Source organism: Diabrotica undecimpunctata, chromosome 5 (assembly GCF_040954645.1).
Source record: "Diabrotica undecimpunctata isolate CICGRU chromosome 5, icDiaUnde3, whole genome shotgun sequence".
NCBI lineage: Eukaryota > Metazoa > Arthropoda > Insecta > Coleoptera > Chrysomelidae > Diabrotica > Diabrotica undecimpunctata.
Window position 1 is genome coordinate 88,836,193 of NC_092807.1, and position 22,739 is coordinate 88,858,931.

A 22,739-nucleotide genomic window follows, 5' to 3' on the forward strand; every position below is an offset into this window, starting at 1 on the left:
CGTCCATGTTCTATACTTATTAGTAAACTCGGTTCGCTAATCCCAGTCCGAACTGTCTAGTGAATTTAGTAATTATTTTTTTGCGAAGTTAGTTACTTTTTGACAGACTAAAAGTGGCTGGAAATTACTATACAACCAAGCACACGTACTCATAGTCAATATTAATAGTAAACAAAATAGAACTTTGCGAATTACTGACAATAAATATTTATTTATCTGCACCATATAACAACTAAAATATATTTTTTAAAATATATACTTCCTAAAATTTGATGTGTTTAGTATACACTTCCACTATTTAGAATAATTCTTCTTTTTTTAAACAAAGTAGTATCAATAGTAGGATACTTTAGCTATTAATACTGAGAAGTAGGAATTGTTGTGTTGTAGGTTTCCGACAATGAATCTGTCAAAATATGCCCGAGTTAAGCGAATGGAGTTTATATTACCACAGTATAGACAACAAGTTGTTATCTATACTGTGATATTACATCGTTGGTATGTTTTGTGTTCTGTCACTGATTAAATTTGAAAGTTTTGACACAGTATAGATAACAACATGTTGTCTATACTGTGGTTTTGACATAATTTGACATTTCACAAGTGAGGTTAAGGTTTTGTTTTTGTATGGAGGTAATAAACAATATGAACTCGCTAGAAAATAGTTGTTGTGTTTGTATGAACAATTTCCTAGGTTTAAATAAATTATCAAAACAAGATGAAAATCAAATAAGCCTATTCTCGAAACTTATTCTCAGTATTCCAGAAATTGTAAGTAACCCAGGACACCTTAAATATTTTGAACACACAGGCAAATTTCATTTTAGCATTGGACTGTTAACTATCAAATATGCGAACCTTGTACCAATTTATTGAGTATCGTGTACAATTTCCGTGAAACGTGTTTAAAATCAGAGACAATTAGAAATCAACAAATTGAGCAGCGGAAACAAGATGTGTCATCACAGGTATATCATGTTCAAGAGATGAAGGAAGAATCTGCTGTTGAAGATAAATATGATAATGATGATAATTCAAATAATACAAGTGATGAAGAGGAGTTGCCTGATGTAGAAGAAATTAAAGGTATGTAAGTTACATATATTCAATATTTTCTTCACATAAATTTGTTCCATTACAGGTGACTGATCATTTTAAGATATTAAAATTCATCTTTGAGGCTATTCATTATTACAGTAAACACATCCTGAATGTTTATTGTATTTTACTATGTTGTTACAAACAATTCTACTTGTATCTGATTCACTGTATGTGATCAATTCTTTATTAAGAGTGTAGGTGCAGATTTTAGATGGAGCGAATCTACACTGACTCTCCTATCTCTAGTTTTTCTTTCTTTACACAGCAAATTAGGTGTAGTAAAATTCTCACTGGTATGAAAGCTTTAAAACTGTAGGTCCAGAATCGGCTTAGCACATGCATATCTGTGAAGAGCTGCGTTGTATAGTTACTGCTCAATTAATTTATAAAGACTATTTATTTCTTTATTTAAATTAAAATATGGGACCTTGTTATAAGAAATGTGTTAGTGTAAAACGAAGAAATAGATGGTTAGTTCAATTGAAGTAAGTACTTTTTACATAAATCAAATTACTTTTATATTTTTCTGATTAATTTGTAACTGTATAGTGAAAATATCATCTATAAAATCGATCACTAAACCAAGAATTTTGAAATTAAATTTTATTTTCGTTTCAAGAAAAAACTATTTGTTTGGTTTTTGTGAATTGTATGTGGTTATCACTGCTAGCATTGTAGTAGAAGATCTACATGGTAATACACTAATACACATTTTGTGACTATTACTGATAGGTGAGATAGGTTTACCCCTAAAAAGACGCTTACAAACGGAATATACTGACTGATTTTGTTTTTGCATTTCTACCGCACCAAACCCTTTTTATTCTATTGTATATTTTTTTTTATATTCAAATTTTTTTTTTAATTTTTCCATGTGGACCAGAAATTCTTTACGTAAATACCTTTTCTTTTCCTTTTTGAGTTCTTTGCAATTTTTTGTTAATTAAATGCCTTTTGTTAATTAAATATATATATATATATATATATATATATATATATATATATATATATATATATATATATATATATATATATATATATATTGAAAACGCGCCATCGGGTTCTATTTTGCGCTAAGGCAAAAGACTTTCATTCCAAGACATTCCTTGGCCTCTTATCTCGTCCATGATGGATCTTCTCCAAGTTTGTACTGGGTGACCTCTTTTTCTTTTCCCTTGGGGATTCCACTCTAGGGCAGTCTTTGCGATACTGGAACTATTTTTTCGGAGTGTGTGACTGATCCAACCCCACTTTCTGGACTTAATTTCATTTTGTACCCTCTTTTGTTCGCTCAGGTGTAGCAGATCTTCGTTTCTGATGGTGTTAGGCCAGAATATACGAACAATTCTTCGTAGACATTTGTTATTAAATGAATTGAATTGAATTAAATGCCTTAATAAGTTATTTTTGCGATTTTTTTTTCTAAAAATCTACTACTAAAATAAATTACAATTCTACAAAAAGCTATATAATCTTTAAACCTTCACGTATAATTAAGAATATTTTGACAAAAATATACGTACACGCTTATATAATATATACAGCGATAGATTGCTCAGACTCCATATCCGAAATATTTGAACTATAAGAAAACCAATAAAAGATATTAAATAAGTAAGTCATCCTTTTTACTGCTTATTTATGTAATTATTTAATTTCACTATTGCAGATGATCCACTAGTTATGCAGAAATGAATAAAGAGTTAGTCAAAGGGGAAATTGTAGGTACTAAGTAAGTAAGACATTAATTTTTTTAAAGTTATTTAATTTGGACTATTACAGACAAGCAAGGTATTCTGGAGAAACGGCTGAAGAAGTAGCAGACATAATTTAACATGAAATTAATATGATTTTTCTATAACAGTCAATCTCGTACTTTCGAAGAATCTGCCGAGGAGAACATAATAAAGGAATATTCAGCTACTAAGTAAGTTTTTTTTACCAAATATAAAATGTAGGTATTTAAAGTGCAGTACACTTTTAAATATAAGTAAATAATTGATATGTCTTTTAGATAAACTACTTCAGATTTCATTTTACAAGGAAGAAGAATTGTAGATGTTCAATATTTTATTAGGCAAATACTGCAATTCCCTCACCACGGATTGTTCAATTGCTCTTCGGAAGACATTAAAGTGACTAGTGAAAAGCGAAAAGGATTTTATTCTAAATTCACTCTTTTTTGCCCAATGTGTCGCGTGAAACATGAAGTAGAAACTGTAAACAACCATCCCTCAACGTCAATTCTGCACCAATAACTGGAATAGTTAGCATTGGTGGAGGATACACACAACTAACTGAATTAACATCCAGTTTAAATATCCCACTACTATCAAAATATTATTTATCAATTCAAAATGATCCAATTGACTTATACCATGAAAGTTCTTGGACATCAATGCTTGAGGCTGGACAAGAAGAAATCAAATTAGCAAAATAGCATGGAGATATTAATAACGATGGCTATCCTTTTATAACTGTTGTTGCGGACTGCTCTTGGTCAAAGAGATCATATAAAACAAATTACAACGCCAATTCTAGAGCTGCAGCCATTATTGGTTACAGAATCCAAAAGATTCTGTATCTTGGTGTTAGGAACAAATACTGTTCCTACTGTAAATTATACGGAGAAGATAAAGAACATGTCAAGTTGAATGTTATTCAGAAAGAAGGAAACGTCTACAGCCTCGAATTTTGGTCGAATTTGTAAATTGAAGGGAACAACCGACAAAAGAAAGGATGCCAAAGGCATTATTTTAAATGCTTTTAAAGTTAATAAATTCACAGCCTATGGAATAGAAAAAGAATCCATTGGAGTACAAGAATTAAGCAAAATGCTTGCGTTAGATATTTGCCCATCAGGAATGTATGTTCATCAGGAATATCCTTTTTTAACACCTAACATAGGTAATAATATGATTGTCGAAAATTAAATGTCCAATTTCAGCAAAAGATTTATGTCCTAAAGATGCAATAGATAGGAAGATACTAAAGTATATGGAAGTGAAAGATGATAGATATATTTTAAAGAGGAATCATGCATGTTACTATCAAATTCAAGGGCAGTTATTTGTAGCAAATAAAAACTTTGTTACTTTTGCGTGTGGACCCCGAAGGATTAATATTCCAGCTTATTTAAAAAGATGAACAACCATGGAAGCAAATGGTCCAAAAATTAAGAGAATTTTATTTTACCAATTATCTTCCTCTATCACTACAAGAAATAATTGACGAAAAGAATGGTTGAGTGCTTACATATTTTGTTTTCTATTTTTACATTTTCCATCTAATACAATACTTATAATATTTTATTTGTATGGGATTACATAGTTTTATAATGCCGGCTCATTATATAAAATCTTTTTTTTATTTATTTTAAATTACATTATTAGTGTATAATAGGAATCGGGATTTCTGTGCATATATTTCTCCAGAAAGTAAACAATTTTTAGAACATTATTGTATACCTAGAATTAACGTAAGTATACAAGAAACAAGATGACGTTTTAACAAATAATAAAATAATAATTGTAAGTAATTGACACCCTGTGTATTTTGATATAACTTTAAATACGTCCGTATTTTCTATGATTAAGCTTGTACCCACAATTAAAATATTGTTTGGCTAAATTCATTTCGGAGTTATTAATTTTTTTTAATGCCCTACAATTTAAGGAAAAACGAAATATCTCCGGAATTACAATATTAAGGTATAAAAAAAAAACATAAATATCTATATAAAATTTAGTTTTTATTTTACTTTCCATGTACCTAGTTACTATGTATTTTCTAGAGGCTTATGTAACCATTCTCATGTATATAAATAGACAAACAATTTTATATAAGTTTAGTTTTAAGTTTAAATGTACCATTGATGTAGTCCAAGATAAATATTGTAAATAAACAATGAATATACATTGAACCCAGTGTTTTAATCTTTACAATCTAAAAAAAAATAAACAAAAAATATGTAGATGTGTAGCCGAAAATATCTTTATTATTTTTCTTCGAAGAAAAAAACCCGTTAAACCTCTCCATGAAAAGCAAAACCCTTAATTACAAACTCTTACAATCATCTTTACTCATATGAAGTAAAAATTTAATAATTCACTCAAAATATTGTCATGTGCCACCTTCATATTTTGTCATATCTACACCATGGGTAATTTAGTTTATTGTTAAATTCGCATTTACGATTATGAAAACAAACTCGTATAAAATAATACTTTTTATTTACTACCAATATTATTTAATAAACAACTCAAAATATTCCTGAAGCCGTGTTAAATATTTAGTAGCCTTGTCACCACATTTAGTTCGACTGAGTGCGTTGTATTACAAATATAGCGAATGTTCGATAGCGTTCATTTTTTTCGAATCCTGAAAAAACTAATAAATATTTTTGAAAAAATTAAACGCAGAATGAAAGATTACATTATTACCGAGGGCCGAAAGTCCCTTAGAATAAACAAAGTTTTTTTGAATGAGATATTTGAGATTAAAAATCACACTAAATTTTCTCTTCTTTTTCACCCCTGTAACTTATTAAAATAAATATTATAGAAGTTTTCAGGGACTTTCGGCCCTCGGTAATATTGTAATCTTTCATTTGCGTTTAAATTTTTCAAAAATACTTATTAGTTTTCTCAGGATTCGAAAAAAATGAATGCATTTAAAAAGCATTGACCCGAAATTTTGCGCCTTCGCTCTTATTGTGCTGTCATTTCATAAACAAAATTGTTAGTTTTTCTGTATTAGCATTGTATAAGTATTTTTATTTGGTGCTTTACCTCTATTTGTTATGATCATATTTAATCTTGCTTTCTGTATCACAATATTAGTTGTTAATTGTCTATAACTTTATCTTTCACACAAGGGGTAGATAAAGTGAGGTATGTATCTGATGGAGATGCAGACACTTTTAAGACCACATACAGATTTGGAATTTATTTTGCGGAACATAGGAATTTTAAAACTATACAATGATTTGCTGATTAACCAGTGTAAATTTCAATATACCGTAGCGATGTTTTATAATTAATTCATTTGTTCGACTGGACTCTCTCTCCAGTCGATATTTTTCGACTGCTGCGCACATCAATAAAATCATCGTACAATAAAATCTCGCCAAGCCGCCAGTATAAAAACGAAACATAGGTAGGGTACCTACATGCCAATTCGCCAAAAACCTACAATTTTACGTAGATATGGAATTAAAATATTATTTTACTAAAAAAAATTATTATATTTTATTGCCAAAATGGCATGAAAAAAAAGTAGATTTCTAAAAATTAAAATAAAAACGTATTCCAAAAATAACATAATAATATTAAAAAAAAAATTCAACATAATAGAGATTCAAATGTTCCACCTCTTTCTGCAGAGCAAAAACCAAATCTGTTATACAAGGATACTCTCATATCTCTGAGCAGTTCCGGTCTAATGCTTCCACAAAGATGAATTATTTTGTCCCTGAATTCCGCTAAATTTCGGGCTCTTTTAAAACCATGTCGATAAACACTTGCTTTTAAATATCCCCAAAGATAAAAATCATTTGGGTATAAGTGGTGATCTGGGAGGCCACTTGATCGTACCACGAGAAGAAATTAATTTATTTCCAAAAATGGTTTCTAAATAATTTTGAACTGCTCGTGTATTGTGAGCAGAACAGCCGTCTTGCTGAAACCAAATGTTTCCGATGTAACGAAAATGTCGATTCATCGGTAAACAAAATGTTTTTTAAAAAATGTTCATCATCATTTTGTTTATTCATCATCAGTTCACAAAATTCCATGCGTTTGAAATTGTCCTCGGCTAATAACTCTTGAGTTGTTGAAACTTTAAAACAACGGTAACCATTCCGTTTCAAAATATTCCTGACAGTCCTATCATTCATGTCAACTTCTTCAGCAATAGTTTTGCTTGAACAAGGATCACTAGTTTCAGCAACACTACAAACATCAATTTCCCTATTTTGCTGAACTTCGTTGATTATTTTCTCTCGTGGTAGATCTCTCGTTTATGGTTAGAAACAGCTTATGGCGTTATAATGAGAAGCAGAGGGCAAAGGTATTTGATTTGCTCGGCCAGTCATGTTCCTTGGGACTGTTGCCAAATCGGTAGATACCTTCGGCAAAAATCTGTAGATTTCGATATATCATATACATCCTTTTAAATTTTAAATTATCAACAATATTTGGGATAATAACTGTATTAACCAATTCAAATAATACCTAATGAACACAAACAAAATTGTTATTAATAAAACATTATTATTATCTGCACAAAACACAGAAAATCGGTAGACGATGATTCAACACTGTCGGTCGACGTAGCCGAATACGCTACTACAAATCGCGAAAGAACAGCAATCCAGTGGAACAAACGTATTATTTATAAAACATCGCGACGTTTTATTGAAATTTACACTGGGTAATTGCACATCAGGAGATCTCAGCAATTGTATTAAAGATCCCTATGTTCCGTTGAAAATTTCCAAATGTGTATAGTTAGATTTAGCAATGAAATTATTACAAATAGATAAAATAAAAACTTTATTAAACAATAAACTTATGTATTAGTATTTTCTTCTGTATCTGGAACTAGCTGTACCAATCCTCGCGGTCCAAATGTGTGTTTAACAACATCAACATTCTGTACATCAAAAACACTAAAGTTATTTGACTTCTTATCTCCACCTACAGATATAGCAAACGGCAAGTCTGGACATAAATCCAAACAGTGAATATTCCCCATATTAAACTCCTTTTCATGAACAAGCTTAGGTTCAGCTTCTAATGTAGCCAAGTCCCAAATTTTAACTGTTTCATCTGTAGAAGAAGTAATCAGCAATCCTTGACATTGTTTGCTAAGTACTAACCCAGTAACTTCCTTGCTGTGTGCTTTAACAGACCATAGCTGTCCTTTTCTACAGTCAAAACATTGTACAGACCCACTGCTGGTACCTGCTAAAAATGTGAAAGGTTCTAATGGATTCCAGCAAAGCCTTTCAGCTTCTCCATCAAGTAGCCAAGTTTGGTGGGTTTCGGGAGTCCTGCCATCAAATACTCTTGCAGATTTGTCACAACCTGAAATGAAATATGTTGCTTATTTCCAAGATTTAATAGTATACTAAAATAACCTATGCTCCATTTAGAACAATAAAAAATTTTTAAAAGCTTGATTTACATGAAAAATACAAAATTTAATGTTTCATTTTTCACTTCCAGTTAATACAACACTGGTAATACACAAAACTCTAATAATTTAATTTTATCTGTATCAGTGCCAATTCAGACATTCATATTAGTGTCGGGTATAAAATTCATCATAAAGAGCGCTCTTCTTCTTCTTAGAGTGCCGTCTCCCTGCGGAGGTTGGCAATCATAATGGCTATTTTTATTTTTGAACTTGCTGCTCTAAACAAATCAATCGATCTGCATTGATACAAATCACGTAGATTATTCAACCATGAGTTCTGCCTTCGGCCAACAGATCTTCTTCCTTGAATCTTTCCCTGTATTATGAGTCTCAAAATTTCATATTTTGGCCCCTCATCACGTGACCTAGGTATTCCAGTTTTCTGGTATGTATAGTGGTGATTAGTTCTGTTTCTTTACCAACCCTCTCCAGTACTCCTTTATTTGTAATTCTATCAGTTCTTGATATTTTTTAATACTCTGCAGTATAACCAGAGTTCGAAAGCCTCGATTCTTTTTAAATTGCATTTTTTTAATGTCCAAGTCTCAGCTCCATATAATAATATTGAAAATATATAACAGTGAATAGTACGTACTCTGATCTCCAAATTTATATTTTTGCACGTTAGGAGTGGCTTCATTCATATAAATGCTGGCAATCTCTAGTCGCCTGTTTATTTCTGCAATATGATCATTTGTTTCATTGATGAAAGTTCCCAAGTACTGATATTTTTCTACTTGTTCTATCACGTTACCATTGATTGTCAATAGGTGATGTATATTTTGTGGTCTTTTTGTAATTAGTATGTACTTCGTTTTTTTAGCGTTTGTAGTAATTCCCATCTTACCACTATTCATACTTACGCTTTCGATAAGATGTTGTAGATCTTCTATACTCATTGCTATGATCACAGTGTCGTCTGCATATCGTAAGTTGTTAATTAATTTTCCGTTAACGGTAACTCCCGCTTTGATATTATTGAGCGTGTTTTGGAAAATTTCTTCAGAATACAAGTTAAACAAAAGTGGCGATAAAACACATCCCTGTCTAACTTCTCTACAGATCTTCATTTCTTCTGAGTGTTGCCAATCAGTTTGAACTATGGCACTTTGGTTCCAATATAATGTTTGCACTATATTTATGATTTAATGCGCTTGTTCATAAGTATTGATATTATTTTTCATGTCTTACTTTATCGAAAGCTTTTTCGTAGTTAACAAAGCACAAATGTAGATCAACGTTTACATCCCGACATCGCTGAATCAATATGTTGATGGCAAATAGTCCTTCTCGAGTACCCATTCCATTTCGGAACCCGAACTGCGTCTTGCTAGTATCCTCCTCTAGGCTTTCGTATATTCTCTTATGTATTACTTTCAGCAGTACTTTTAAAGTATGACTCATGAGGCTCAGTGTTCGATAATCAGAGCACTCTTTTGCTGCTTGTTTTTTAGAGATGGTTATAAATGCTGACTTCAGCCACTCTTGTGGTATTATTCCCGTATCGTACACTGTGTTAAATAAATCTGCCAATACTTCCTAGTTATCCTCTTCCACTAGTTTTAACAGTTCTACTGGTATTTCATCTAATCCAGCTGCCTTATTGTCTTTAAAGTTTTTGATAGCATATTTGATTTCATCTTGATCTTCTGTCTCTCTAAAGGATTTAATTCTTGTATTTTCTGCATTTCATCTCTTTCATCTTGGAAAAGTTCTCTAACATCCTTCCATCGTCTTAATTTCTCTGGTAAATCTATTAGTAGTACTCCTTTTTTGTCTTTTATGTGTCCTTACTGTCTATTTCGACCCATTCCAGCCACTTCTCTTATTTTTTGTGCATATTTCTCATATCATATTTTGTTTCTAGTTCTTCTATCTCTTTACATTGTTTCATCAAATAGATTTCCTTAGCTGTTTTGATTTTTTACTTAATTATTCGTTGTATTTCTTTATACTTCTGTAGATCTTTTCCTTTATATTTCCTTCTTTCTTCCATCTGTAATAGTATTTCTTCTGTCATCCACTGTTTTTTAGCCTCTGACCTATGTTGTATCAAACTTTCTTGAGCTGGTCTCAGTAATGTGTTTTTTTTTTATATTATACCACTTTTTATTTACATCAATAATTTGTTTGTTGGTAGTTAGTGTTTTTTGCATATTAACATTCACATTATTTTTTAATTCGTTTTTTATTTCTTCGTTTTTTAGCATTCTTACATTAATTTTTGGTTGTTGTTTTCAGAGTTCAATTCTTTTTAATTTTGTTTTCACATCATCAACTAACGGATTGTGGTCTGAGTTAACATCTGCTCCAGGATAAGTTTTGACTGAAGTTGTAGAGTTTTTATATTTGCTATTTACAAGTATAAAGTCTATCTGGTTTCTGACAATGTGGTTTTCTGTATGTGAAGGAGACATCCATGTATATAGTCTTATCTTAGGAAGCTGAAAATAAGAAGTATTGGCAATTACCATATTCTTATCTTTTCAGAATTCTATGAGCCTTTCTCTAGTTCCTAATCCGAACTGTCCAACGAGCGCTCAGTTTAGTTCAAATATGAGAAGTCAACTAGGTTGCTCTTTTAGTTCACTAGTTCATTAACACAAGAGTTACAGGAGAGATTAATTTACATATGAGCAAAACGTAATATTGTTTTATTGTTTGTGCATAAGCAGTTTATTTTAATTTAAATTAACTTTAAAAATATTCTATTACAAAATTTATTCTTTTTGCTTTAAAGCTCAACATAAAATATATGATTTCACAGCATAGATTCAGACCTCACACGCTCACCAGTCATCAAAGTTGATCTACATAGTTCATAGTTCTTTAGTTAAATCGTACTCTCTCTCCCAACTGCTCCAGCTCCTCCACTCATACTTGTTGTTCGTCATGTATTGACTTGAAGATTCAAACTGAACCACAAATGAAACGCGAAACTCTGAGAAATAAATTACTAAGTTTAAGTCAGCTCTGGCGAATTAGTTCACATATCGGAGCCAGATCTTTGAACTATGTCACAAGCTCATGAACTACACAAGACTAATATACATTTTAACCCCTCAGAAACATATATGATTTGTCTCATTGTAAATCATGGGGAAAAACCAGGAAATAACTCATGATAATCATGCTTCTTTGATTTTTCTTTTTATACTGTTTCTTTCAGTACTGTATATGAATCATTCCATTGAGTGTTCATTTTCCCATGTGTTTAAATATATGGGATTCTTTAAAATTCTTTATTTTGATATAAGATTGACATTCACTTATTCTAATATTTAATAGTCTTTAGTTTCATCTAAATAAAAATGTTGGCATTCACAAGGTATTTTATAAATACAATCCTTTTTCTGTTCTTGTTCGTTAATAGGTTTGGTTTTAAGATAAAATAGCTCTCAATGTGTTTTTTGTTTTAAATGTTAAATTTTGGTGAGATAATGGTGTTTTTGAACTTTAAACACCCATTGTATTTATTTACATGTCTCAGAATAATTTTTCTATAGTGTGCAAACCAAAAGAGATGCTGTAATAGTTTCTTAACTAAAAAATTAGGAAAAACAATACTAACCTCCACCTAAAAGTGTTTGTGCCTCTAGAGGATGCCATTCGAGACATTGAACTTTTTCTTGGAAGGATTTAATGGTTGTACTTGGTTTTTTGATTTCCATATCCCACAAGTGTATTGTTTGATCTACAGATCCACTAGCTAACACATGTTCAAAGGTTTTGTTCCAAGCTAATGAAAGTACTGCATCCGTATGACCTTAAATATAAGCAACATAGTAATAAAACTGTACAAAAACTATTGATTATATGTAATATTTTTTATTACCTTAAGACATAATGAAAAATATTGTGAAAAATAATGAAACATCTTTAAACACATTTTTACTTATGAAAACAGATCAAAGATAGTCCATTTTCTATACAAGCCTAAATTATAATATATACCTATATGTTCCTTGTTCTTCTTTTTACTAGCAGGCCTTCCCAAGGTAAAGGAAGGTTCAATAACATTCATAATATCTACATCCCAGACCTCTATAACAGGTGACATTGATCCCACTGCACAGTAATTTCCTTTGGGCATCTTTGGTTCATAGTTTAATGGTTCTAAGCACAGAGGAAACGATGATAACAGAATATCATGATGAACATACAATGACTCTTCTTGTTCGTTGTATATGTAGACTTCCAATAGACTTGCATCTCCTTCTACATGTCCCACTAGTATGAGATTGTCAGATGGTTTGATTTTATCATCTTCTTTTTCAGAATCGTCTGACTCTACAACAAAATATATAATTATTAGTAATTTCAAAGTTGCATAGTATAAAAAGTTACTGAATATTAAGGATTTATTATTATTCTGAAGCTATTTTCTTATAGCATATTAAAGTAATTACTAATTTAATGGGAATAAGCCACAATTGAAGTTTATATACATACAGACATATATTATACATTTTAAAGGAGACTTTAAAGTGATATTGCTGAGTTGCGTTCCTAAGTTGACTTTGTAAGATAGTTTTCATCCTCATAATTTACTATGGAATGACTAACAGGTGATTAGTTACATTAAGGATTTATAACTTATAATGGAAATAATCTAAATTGATAGTAATGTAGTATTAGTAAACAACTATCTATGACTTTCATTTTGAATTTACAATCAATATAACTATTTTTTTTTTAATTAATATATCAACTAATTTACATACCAGAAAAGTTGTCTGCAGCATCATTATCAAGTTCTGCCAATGATCCAATTCCTAAAGCATTTGCAGTATCCTGATTTTCGTCCTCTTTATCGTAATTCTCTAAGGCAAACTCATCTGCTTGAGACGCTTCACCTTCTTCCATTGGCTCATCTTCATTTTCATTGGATTCTTGTAATTTAATCTTAGTGTCATTAATTATTTGAGCCAGCTCGTTTTTCGACAATTGCAGTTTTACCGGATTTGAATTGGCCACTCCTCGTTTAACCCATCGTACACATGGTACGAAGTTTATATTTTGTTGTGTATTTTCGTACTCCATTCTCGAATATTTCACGTGTTGAAATATGTTTTTATATACATGTTTGAATATATGAGGTTAGATCGTAATTTTGACACAGAACATTTTACATGAAGATTTAGGTGTTTGAGACTTTTACTAAGTGTGCTATGCAGCTCCCGTCCCATTTGAAAAGGATATCAATTTCTTTCGATAAGAATTGAAAATGCAAAACTAAATGTATAATATTAATTATTATTAAAAACTCTACTTACATACCAAATATCTTTTTAGAAAAGCGAGCTTCCTCATCACGACGGAAACGAACGTTTGATTTTGACTGTGAGAAATGTTCGGAAAAATTTCACTTCAGTACAGAACTTATAAAACATTGTGGAGAAGTACATAACATTCCTCAAAAAGACGTTAGGCCTTTTGGTTGTACGATATGTAAGAGTCGATTTGGTAAGTAAATAAATACATTTTGTTAAGAAAGACATCAATTATTTATTGCCGTTGCAGGTACCTCTTCAAATTTGATGCAACACATTAAGTATCACGAAGCCGTACGGTCAAATGTTTGCAGCTATTGCGGGAAAGGGTTTATTACGAAGACTGATTTAACAATTCACGAAAAGCAACATCTCAATATGAGAGAATATGGATGTAATACGTGCAATAAAGGTTTTAATACTCACAAAGATCTTAGGTAAGTACAATATTTGATAATAGTTTAAAAATAGATGAAGTTACGTCATTAACGTTTTTCTTTGGAATTTTATTAACAGTAATATTAATTTGTATTTAATTTTTAAAGTAGATATAATAGCTACGCGACTGTTTAAAGTAATAATTTAACTTTTGCTAATTATTGTTGCTATGTTTTACTCTCGCGTAGAGGGAGATTATCAGACTAATTCTGCGATGACTATACAGTCCACAACAAGCTACGAAAGCAAAAGCAGCTCTTTTTCTTAATTTATATTTAATTTAATTTTTAGTTTTTTTAAATTTTAAATAACTATTACTTATATTGCAAACTTGCAAATACCTCAAAAATATAATCCAGTGTTTAGTCTACCTTTAAGAAATAATATATTTGCTCACCTACACAATGTTATATTTAATTTCATTGTGTAGGTAGGAATTTAATTTCAACCATATAATAGTAAAACACTTCCTTTTTATCGTCTTTTCTTTTTTCGGTAGATCCCACAAACTTGTAGTCCACACCGATCCAATACTCTGGAAATACTTGTGCGACTATTGCAACAAGAGGTTCCCCATCAAATCTAACTACGATTGCCACATGCGGCGTCATACGGGAGAGAAGAAATTCGAATGTGATTTGTGCAATAGAAAATTTGCTGACAAATGTGTGTTACAACGGCACATGAGGTCACATTCTAACGTACGGGAGTTTCAGTGCAGCGAGTGTGATAAAGAGTACAAAGATAAGAGGGTAATGCAGATACATATGGCAAAGCAACATGGTATGTATTACTTTGTATGCTTAATGTTTTGTATAAAACTTAATGAGGTCGCTGGTTAAATGATAATCGATAAATAATAATAACGAAAAATGAAATAATTTGTTTGTAAGTAAATTAGCGAAAAATAGCAAATGTTCGTAAATAGATATGTAAAATAAAATGCAATTCAAATAACAATTGGCAGATTTAATATCTTATTGTCAATTCTATAATAGATTCACTTACCTTTTGTCTGTGGTTGGGCCTCGCTCGGAATCTAAGGTCTAAGGGTAGAAATGGGATGCACACCCGATGCTGGTTTTTGCTTTTGAACACGATGAGAGGTTGTTGTAGAGTGGCCGATCATACGAAACAAAATATGTACGTACGCGAATCCATCGGGGTGGTTCTTCTGTTCTTAGGACCTCCGTGAATAGCCGTAAATTAAGCTTAAAGTGGCATTTTAAATTTTCTACACAAAGAATGGGTACGTTTCCTTAAGGACTCTGACGTGTTTGGGTTGATAGATGTTTCCCAAAAACATGTTGTTTTCAGACAAGTGAATTCTCAGAACTTGACAATAATTAATCAGCCAATTTGAGTTCGAGAATTTAAAGGATGAACTAAAGCCATATTATACTTAGCTAATATACTATGATTGAATAAAAGATTTAAAACTAAATAAGGTCATATTCTGAATATTAAAAATAAAATATTTAAATTAGTCTTGATACTTTTCCAAACACTTAATATTATGATTTTTGACACTTCTCTATTATTTGATGGCTTTTTGTCGAAGAAATTATTGCTGGAAGGCATTAATAGATAGATCGTTTTTGCAGCAACATTTATTTTTGTTTTCAGTAGGGAGTAGTTACATTAATGTTACCATAGCATTTGAGCAAATCCATTTTTTTCATATATCATAACTAGAGAAGAGCATTTATGCAAGCAGCATAATTTGCATATTTTACTTATTTTATTAAAAAAATAGTATTTTTGCATATTTTCGGAAAAACTGTCGTATTGTGCATATTTTATACATGAATACACTGCAAGATTCAGGTTTAAGCAGAAGTACCGAACCATCATTGTACCATAATTTAAATTATATTTTTTTTATTACTTTATTACCTGGGAATTTCTCAACTGATTGGCCGGCACATTCCATCTGGCACATCTTTAGTTTGTGACTTTCAAATCGACCAACATTTGAATACAGCTAAACATACCACGAAGCTACAAAAAATATTTAAGTTACTGAGAAGAAAGTGCAAATCTCTTTATCCCGATGTTTTGAGTCGCCCTTAAAAAAATCAAGTGAACAAGAAATGTTAACGAAGATATTTGTGACATCCAATATTCCATTGTAAAAGTTTTCAAATGACAATTTTAAATTTTTTCTTCAGAAATATTGTAAAATTAACATTCCAAATCAGACAACGTTAAGAAGGAATAACATCAATCCTCTGTATTTTACGGTGCCTAAAACAATACAATACTTCAAAAAATCGAAAACTTTGCCATATAATTATTATATTCCATTTATATAGAAGAATAACTACAAAGCAAAGATATAGAACCTAAGTTATGCTTATGAAGTTTCGGAATCCAGCGACTCGTTCGATGAGGAATCTCCAGTCACACCTAAGTTTAGTGTCTACCATCCCGTCCAATTTCCACATTTTCCCTTCTTCCTTGATCACATGAGCTACGGCATTAGCCCAATCTTCTTTCTGTATCCGTTCTATTGCTAGTCCTAACAAACGTTGGACATCAGAAATTTTATATGTCACGATTTCACGAGGTATGTAACCCTTTATTTGAGCCCAGATTAATTCTATCGGGTTTAACTCGCAATGGTAAGGAGGAAGTCTCAAAATGGTGATGCCTTTAGCACGAGCCATTGTATCTACAACATACTGGCGATACGGTGATGTCTAATTACACTTATAAGATCAGCCTTAACCATGTCCTCGGAAAATGGAATTCCTTTTTGTCCTAACCAACTCTGCATATGTGCTTTTCTGGTGGCCATAGTTGGCAGATGTTCTACTAATCGGCTGTGATAATAAGCGTTATCCATCACTATTACCGAATTTGGCTCGACTCGTGAAAGAAGGGATTCAAACCATTTTTCAAAGCGTTAGGCGTCCATGTCTTCGTGATAATCTACTGTTGTTTTAGATAAAAAAACTTTGTGCACTATCGTCTAAAAAGCCAGTCTCACTACCTATATGGTCGACAATCAGTCGTTGCCCTTTACCCGTTGGTCCTAGTAACCCTGTTGATAAACCATCCACAAATGCTTGACGATAACTCATTATAGTAGTATCTTGCCAGATCTTAGATACAGTGTGACCAGCATTTACCCACGTTTCGTCCAGATAATAAATCTTTTTGTGTTTAGAACGAACCTCTCTTATGCAGCGAAGATATCTTTGTCGCCATGAGACTTTCTTTTTATTAAGATAGATTTACGGGATCGTTTGGCATATATAAATTTTAAATCTTCTTTTATTATTATCCTTAACGTCCCTTTGCTCATTTTTGGAATGAGACCATTCTCCATTATCTTTGTTCTAATGGATTCAAAGTTTGGCGCTTTATTCTCAAAAAAGAAAGAATGAATAGTAGAGCGTACAAAATTTTTCTGGTATTCGTAAAATTCAATTTTTTTCTATCACGACAATGTACTTTTGGAGCTTGCCTATCCCATTCACCTTTTTTTCACGTACAACGCGTTTTATGGTCGACACGAATACTCCCGTTAAAAATGAACACTGAGCTACAGCTTCCACTGTATGAAGTTTATCTTTTAAATTTTCATACACTCTACAGACAATCTGCTTTTCTTCTATCGACATAAACTTCCGCATTCTTTGTAAATTACTTTATTATTACTTTATTATACTTGTTTTGAGAAACGTGTTTTCTTGGAAATGTGTTTCATAAAATCTAATACGTCTTGTATAAATAAAAAGTCAGACATAGATAAATTGAGCAACATTTATTGTTACTTACTGACAAAACATCAAAAATAAAATAAAGATTTACTTTTACATATACACACCATAATACACCTGCATACAAAACATGTTGCATACTATCAAGACAGGTTTAATATACTACTTCCATTAATATAATAGCAAGAACTCCTAATTACCTTTTAATCACACTATTTTTGTTTTTTTTCTTCTGTTCTCTATGGATCAGTCAAAACACACCATTAAAAGATGTCACTAACAAAATTTTAACTTTCCAACTAAATTTTAAAATGTATTTTGTCCATTATTTTACATGTTATATTTTATATGTGTGTTTTTAATGTTGAGTGTCGTAGCTTTACACAAATAATCTCAACGACTAGTAAGTTGTAATGACAATTTGAGATATGTTGTAAATATTTACACTTTCTTCTAATTACAGTGTCTTGAAGAAGGAATAAAAGAATTCCAAAAGCTCGACCAAAAGTCAAAAGAGTGTTTCTATAACATCCCGGCCAAACCTACTGACTGCAGCCCTAATAAACTGTGTTGTTTGTTTATATATATATATATATATATATATATATATATATATATATATATATATATATAATATATATATATATATATATAATATATATATATATATATATATAATATATATATATATATATATATAATATATATATATATATATATATATATATATATATATATAAATATATATTTATAATTTTTTGCAGTTTTTACTTTATTGTGCATGATTTTTGTGCCAGCTTACATACTCTTTCTCTTATCTTTCTTGCTGCTTTTATCTGAACTTGTACTTCTAATCTTCTTCTTCTGCAAGAAAATTGGTCATAGTACTTTTCAATATATTTGGATCTACTGTCTGTATTTGGAGGCCGGTTACTACCACATTGTTTTTTTTCTTTTCTCTTTCTATTCTATCCACATTCTGCTTCAAGCTGCTTACTTCTTGTTTCATCATCTCGTTCTCTTTCTTTACTCTTTCATATTCGTCTTTCATGAATTGGTGTTCCTGTCTTATTAGGTTAATTTCATGTCACATTTATTTCTGCTCCCTTCGCATTTCTTTTGTATCACTCCTCGTCTCTTGTATTTCATTTATCATTTCATTCATCAACTCCAATAGTTTGTCGATTCTTTCATATTTGTTCTCTTTAACTGGTGTTCTAGTTGTCTTCTTGCTTATTTCGAAATACTCTCTTTCTTTTCCATCCTCATTTCTCCTCCTTTTATTAAAACCTTTATCTGTTGAATTACTATTCATGTTAAATTTAATTTAATAATTTAATATTATCCAATTAAAGTTTTAAGTTTAATAAATAATTTACAATGCCTAAGTGCGGCTCTGTTCACTTGTTTTTTCTATTGATTAAACCGGCTTAGACAAAAAGAAGCTGGATCAACTCCTCCGAGCCTGTTTTCTCTATCAGAATTTAAATATATTACCACTTTTTTTGTAATTAATTAAATTTTTTTGTAATTAACAGAATTTCGCAGGTAATTATTGCACGTGTACTGTTGATAAAACCAGGCCAGACGACCTACAATTCATATTCTATATATTCAAAATAAATTTTTATAATTAAACAACTTTCGTTGTAAATACACTATTTTTTAGGCATTGGAGTTGGACAGATCAAGCTGCCATCGAAAGAACGAAAGTACATTTGTCATATGTGCCCGAAGGCGTATTACGCCAAAAACAAATTGACTAGGCATTTGTACACGCATACCGGAGAAAAACCTTTCTTCTGTACTATTTGTGATAAGAAGTTCAATGATAAGTCGTATGTGAAGCAGCATATAAAGAAAGCTCACAGTATGAAAATCGAAAACGCTTTATAGAGATTTTAATTTAATATTATGGATTTTATATATTTACTTTTATAATAAAAACAGTTTTATTTAAAACGTGCAGTTTTATTTTTCATTCTGTTATATTTCACATTGTACTCTATTACGCAATTTATTGAGAAAAAAACAGCCGTCAATAAAGAAGTTCACCTGGTGTACGTAGACTTACAAAAAGCATATGACAGTGTACCCCTCAGTAAACTATGGTCAACCCTACAGCAAACCAGTGGCGGCTTTTGGGGGTTGGCAGGATAGGCCGGGCCTACCCAATAATTTTAAGAGCTTTAAAATTAAAAAACATATATTCAAAAATTATGTTAATGCATATAAATAACTTTTAAATGTACTAAATCATTCAATATATTAGCGTCCGTTAAAACAACTATGTTATTATATTACCACAGAAAGCATCGAATCGCATTCAGGCGTTTTAAATATCATTAATAGGCCCGATCGGAAGTGGCCGACCCAGCTCACATAAGATCCCCGTACAAAAAGCGTTTGAAGTTAAGTAGCTTACCGGAGAACGATTTATATTGTCGTGTTTATGCTTGCTGTTTAGGCACCAGACGATCGGGCCTACGGCCACCATCGTTGTCACTTGTAACGTAATTATCGAATTGTAATATACATTTCCTTTTAAATTATGATAAAAAAATATGTAACATAATATATAATTGTAACATATTTTTAAACAAACCTTAGAAACAAACAACACAATTGCAACTCTCCCACAAAAAAAATATGTATTACGCACACTGGCGGCTACAGAAATTTTTTTGGAGAGGTCATGGATCTTGAGGGTGATTACTTTTCTCTGATGCAAGGTCACTTTTAATCTTACCACCAATAGGATAAGTGGGTTTTCAAATATGTTTAACGGGAGGGGGATGATCATGACCCCATGACCTCTCCCTCTGAATCCGCCACTGATTACACATAGCTATATATAATTTGCTGGCTTGGCCTACCCAAAATTTTACCACACCAGCCGCCACTGCAGCAAACCAACATTAAGCATGGTCTTATCAAAGCAGTCCAAAGTCTGTATAATGGAACGACTGCAAAAATTAAAACTGGATCAAGGATATCTGAGGGATTTAAGGTCACGAAAGGACTAAAGCAGGGTTGCTGTATTTCGCCTACCTTTTTCAAAATTTATCTGGAACAAGCACTCAAGCTATAGAAAAGAAAATGTAATGGCATGGGAATCCCTCTCAATGACGAGACTACAATGTACACCTTATGTTTCGCTGATGACCAAATACTGATTGCTCAGGATCATGACGACTTGAGTTACATGCCTCGGAAGCTAATAGAAGAATATAACAAATGGGGTCTCGAAGTCAACATTAAGAAAACTGAAACCATGTGTATTGGAAGGACAAAGCAGTCCATTATATTAGACGATGGGGTAGAAATTAGACACTGTGATGAATACAAGTACCTGGGTATGAAGATAACTCAAGATGGAACACTCGATGCTGCTATAAAAGACAGAAACATACAGGGTAGAAAAGTCATATCAATGATCAACGGCATTCTGTGGGACCAAACAATATCTAAAGCGAACAAACAACTCATATACAACACCATATTTAAAAGTGTAATCACATATGGCAGTGAAGTTTGGCCAATGAAACAAAGAACAGAGAAACTGTTACTAGCAACAGAAATGAACTTCTGGAGAAGAGCAGCAGGCAAATCAAGAAGAGATCGGATACCAAATCAGAGAATATGAGAAATGATGGGAATCAAGCATACAATAGTTGATGACATAAAAACAAAACAGTTAATATGGTACGGCCATGTACAGAGAATGCCAGATGACAGGATTCCGAAACAGATTTTGACGTGGACACCACAAGGGAGAAGGAAAAGAGGAAGGCCGAGAAGAAGCTGGAGAGAGGGGATTGAAAAAGAACTAGAGGAAAGAGAAATCCCTCCAGGCCTATGCTTAAATAGAGAAGAATGGCGGTTAGGAGTCGGAAGGCGTCGGAGAACGCTGTAAACCGATAGTAGTAGTAGTATATTCCACATCCGAACCGTTGAATGTTTTACTAGCCATTTCGATCGATGCGGAGAAGTTCTCGACTCGCAGTAAACGACGCCTAAAGTTACAGAACATGTAGTTCTGGACAACATATCCGTGTGAATTATAAGCGATAATTATTCATTTAATTAGAATTGATGATACTTTGTGGTATTATCAATTCTAATGATGGTAATTTAATGAGTTTGTTTTTGGAGTTGAAATAAAGTTAGTTAAACCACGTTGGCTTCTCTTAATCTCTGAACCCAAAGAAAAACGTAACAATATTTACGAGGTGTGACAATTAAGTTACGAGAATTTGCCAATAAACTACAAGAAAATATTTTATGCGTAAAATTTTATTACCGACCTTTACACAACAATAATACACCTTTACACAACATGCTCCCTCGATTGGAAGCACTCTTTCTTTCAGAACCGCGGTCATAGATTCCCGTACCTCCTCTAGGCCGCATCACAGTTCGCTTGGGTGCAGCTGCATCTTAAGGAATAAGAAAATGTTATAGGAGGATAGATCATGGTTACAGCAATGTTGGAATGTCTTTCTTCGTCAAAAACTCTTGCATAATGAACGAGGAATGGACCGGCGCGGCAGTTTTGTGGTTCAAGCAAGTGTATACCGAAAATGCATACTAGCAACCGGTTTACGACTTCAAAATGCAAGTGTCTAATGATGCCTCAGATATCTAAAAAAAAAAAAACTATCAAGATGGCCTTAAGTCGCAACTTGGACATTCTTGCTTTCGTTGGTCGCTCCCGATCCATTTCCATCAGATATTGACTTTGTTTACTGGTCGTAGAGTCATAATGAAATATCCAAGTCTCAAGTTCAGTGATTATGCTACTCGTCCAATCTCTGCCGTTGCTCTGAATGCTGGACAATAAATCTTCACACCTTGATTTCAGATGTGTTTCTATTCATGGGTAAATAGTTGGTGTAACTCGATAGATAACTCGAATGGCTACTGGTCGAGAAGGAAAACATATTAATAAGACAGGTTATTTTTAATATTGGTATCCCACTATTTATACTTAAAGATT

The 22,739-nt window shown here is 31.9% G+C and overlaps 2 protein-coding genes across 2 annotated transcripts; one reads left to right on the forward strand and one right to left on the reverse strand.

Annotated features, from left to right (window-relative positions):
- Nucleotides 1-603: 603 nt before the first annotated feature.
- Nucleotides 604-19,691, forward strand: LOC140440680 (uncharacterized). The gene is made up of 6 exons (XM_072531037.1): nt 604-771; nt 828-1,086; nt 13,597-13,767; nt 13,825-14,011; nt 14,512-14,795; nt 19,410-19,691. Exons 1-6 carry the CDS (start codon nt 628-630, stop codon nt 19,634-19,636), a joined length of 1,272 nt encoding a protein of 423 aa, XP_072387138.1. The 5' UTR covers nt 604-627; the 3' UTR covers nt 19,637-19,691.
- nclb (PWP1 homolog no child left behind) lies at nt 7,639-13,413 on the reverse strand. Its single transcript, XM_072532173.1, has 4 exons — nt 13,026-13,413; nt 12,256-12,591; nt 11,873-12,067; nt 7,639-8,189 (listed from the first exon to the last, which is right to left on the reverse strand). Exons 1-4 carry the CDS (start codon nt 13,342-13,344, stop codon nt 7,672-7,674), a joined length of 1,368 nt encoding a protein of 455 aa, XP_072388274.1. The 5' UTR covers nt 13,345-13,413; the 3' UTR covers nt 7,639-7,671.
- Nucleotides 19,692-22,739: the final 3,048 nt, after the last annotated feature.

What these genes read in the sequence shown, in the direction of transcription:
- LOC140440680 (XM_072531037.1), top strand. Translation starts at nt 628, where the DNA reads ATGGAGGTAATAAACAATATGAACTCGCTAGAAAATAGTTGTTGTGTT. An exon ending in GATATGTAAGAGTCGATTTG is followed by an intron (nt 13,768 to 13,824) that starts GTAAGTAAATAA and finishes TTGCCGTTGCAG; the next exon opens with GTACCTCTTCAAATTTGATG. An exon ending in ACATATGGCAAAGCAACATG is followed by an intron (nt 14,796 to 19,409) that starts GTATGTATTACT and finishes ACTATTTTTTAG; the next exon opens with GCATTGGAGTTGGACAGATC.
- nclb (XM_072532173.1), bottom strand. Translation starts at nt 13,344, where the DNA reads ATGGAGTACGAAAATACACAACAAAATATAAACTTCGTACCATGTGTA. An exon ending in GAAGAACAAGGAACATATAG is followed by an intron (nt 12,068 to 12,255) that starts GTATATATTATA and finishes CTTATATTTAAG; the next exon opens with GTCATACGGATGCAGTACTT. An exon ending in ACAAACACTTTTAGGTGGAG is followed by an intron (nt 8,190 to 11,872) that starts GTTAGTATTGTT and finishes ATTTCATTTCAG; the next exon opens with GTTGTGACAAATCTGCAAGA.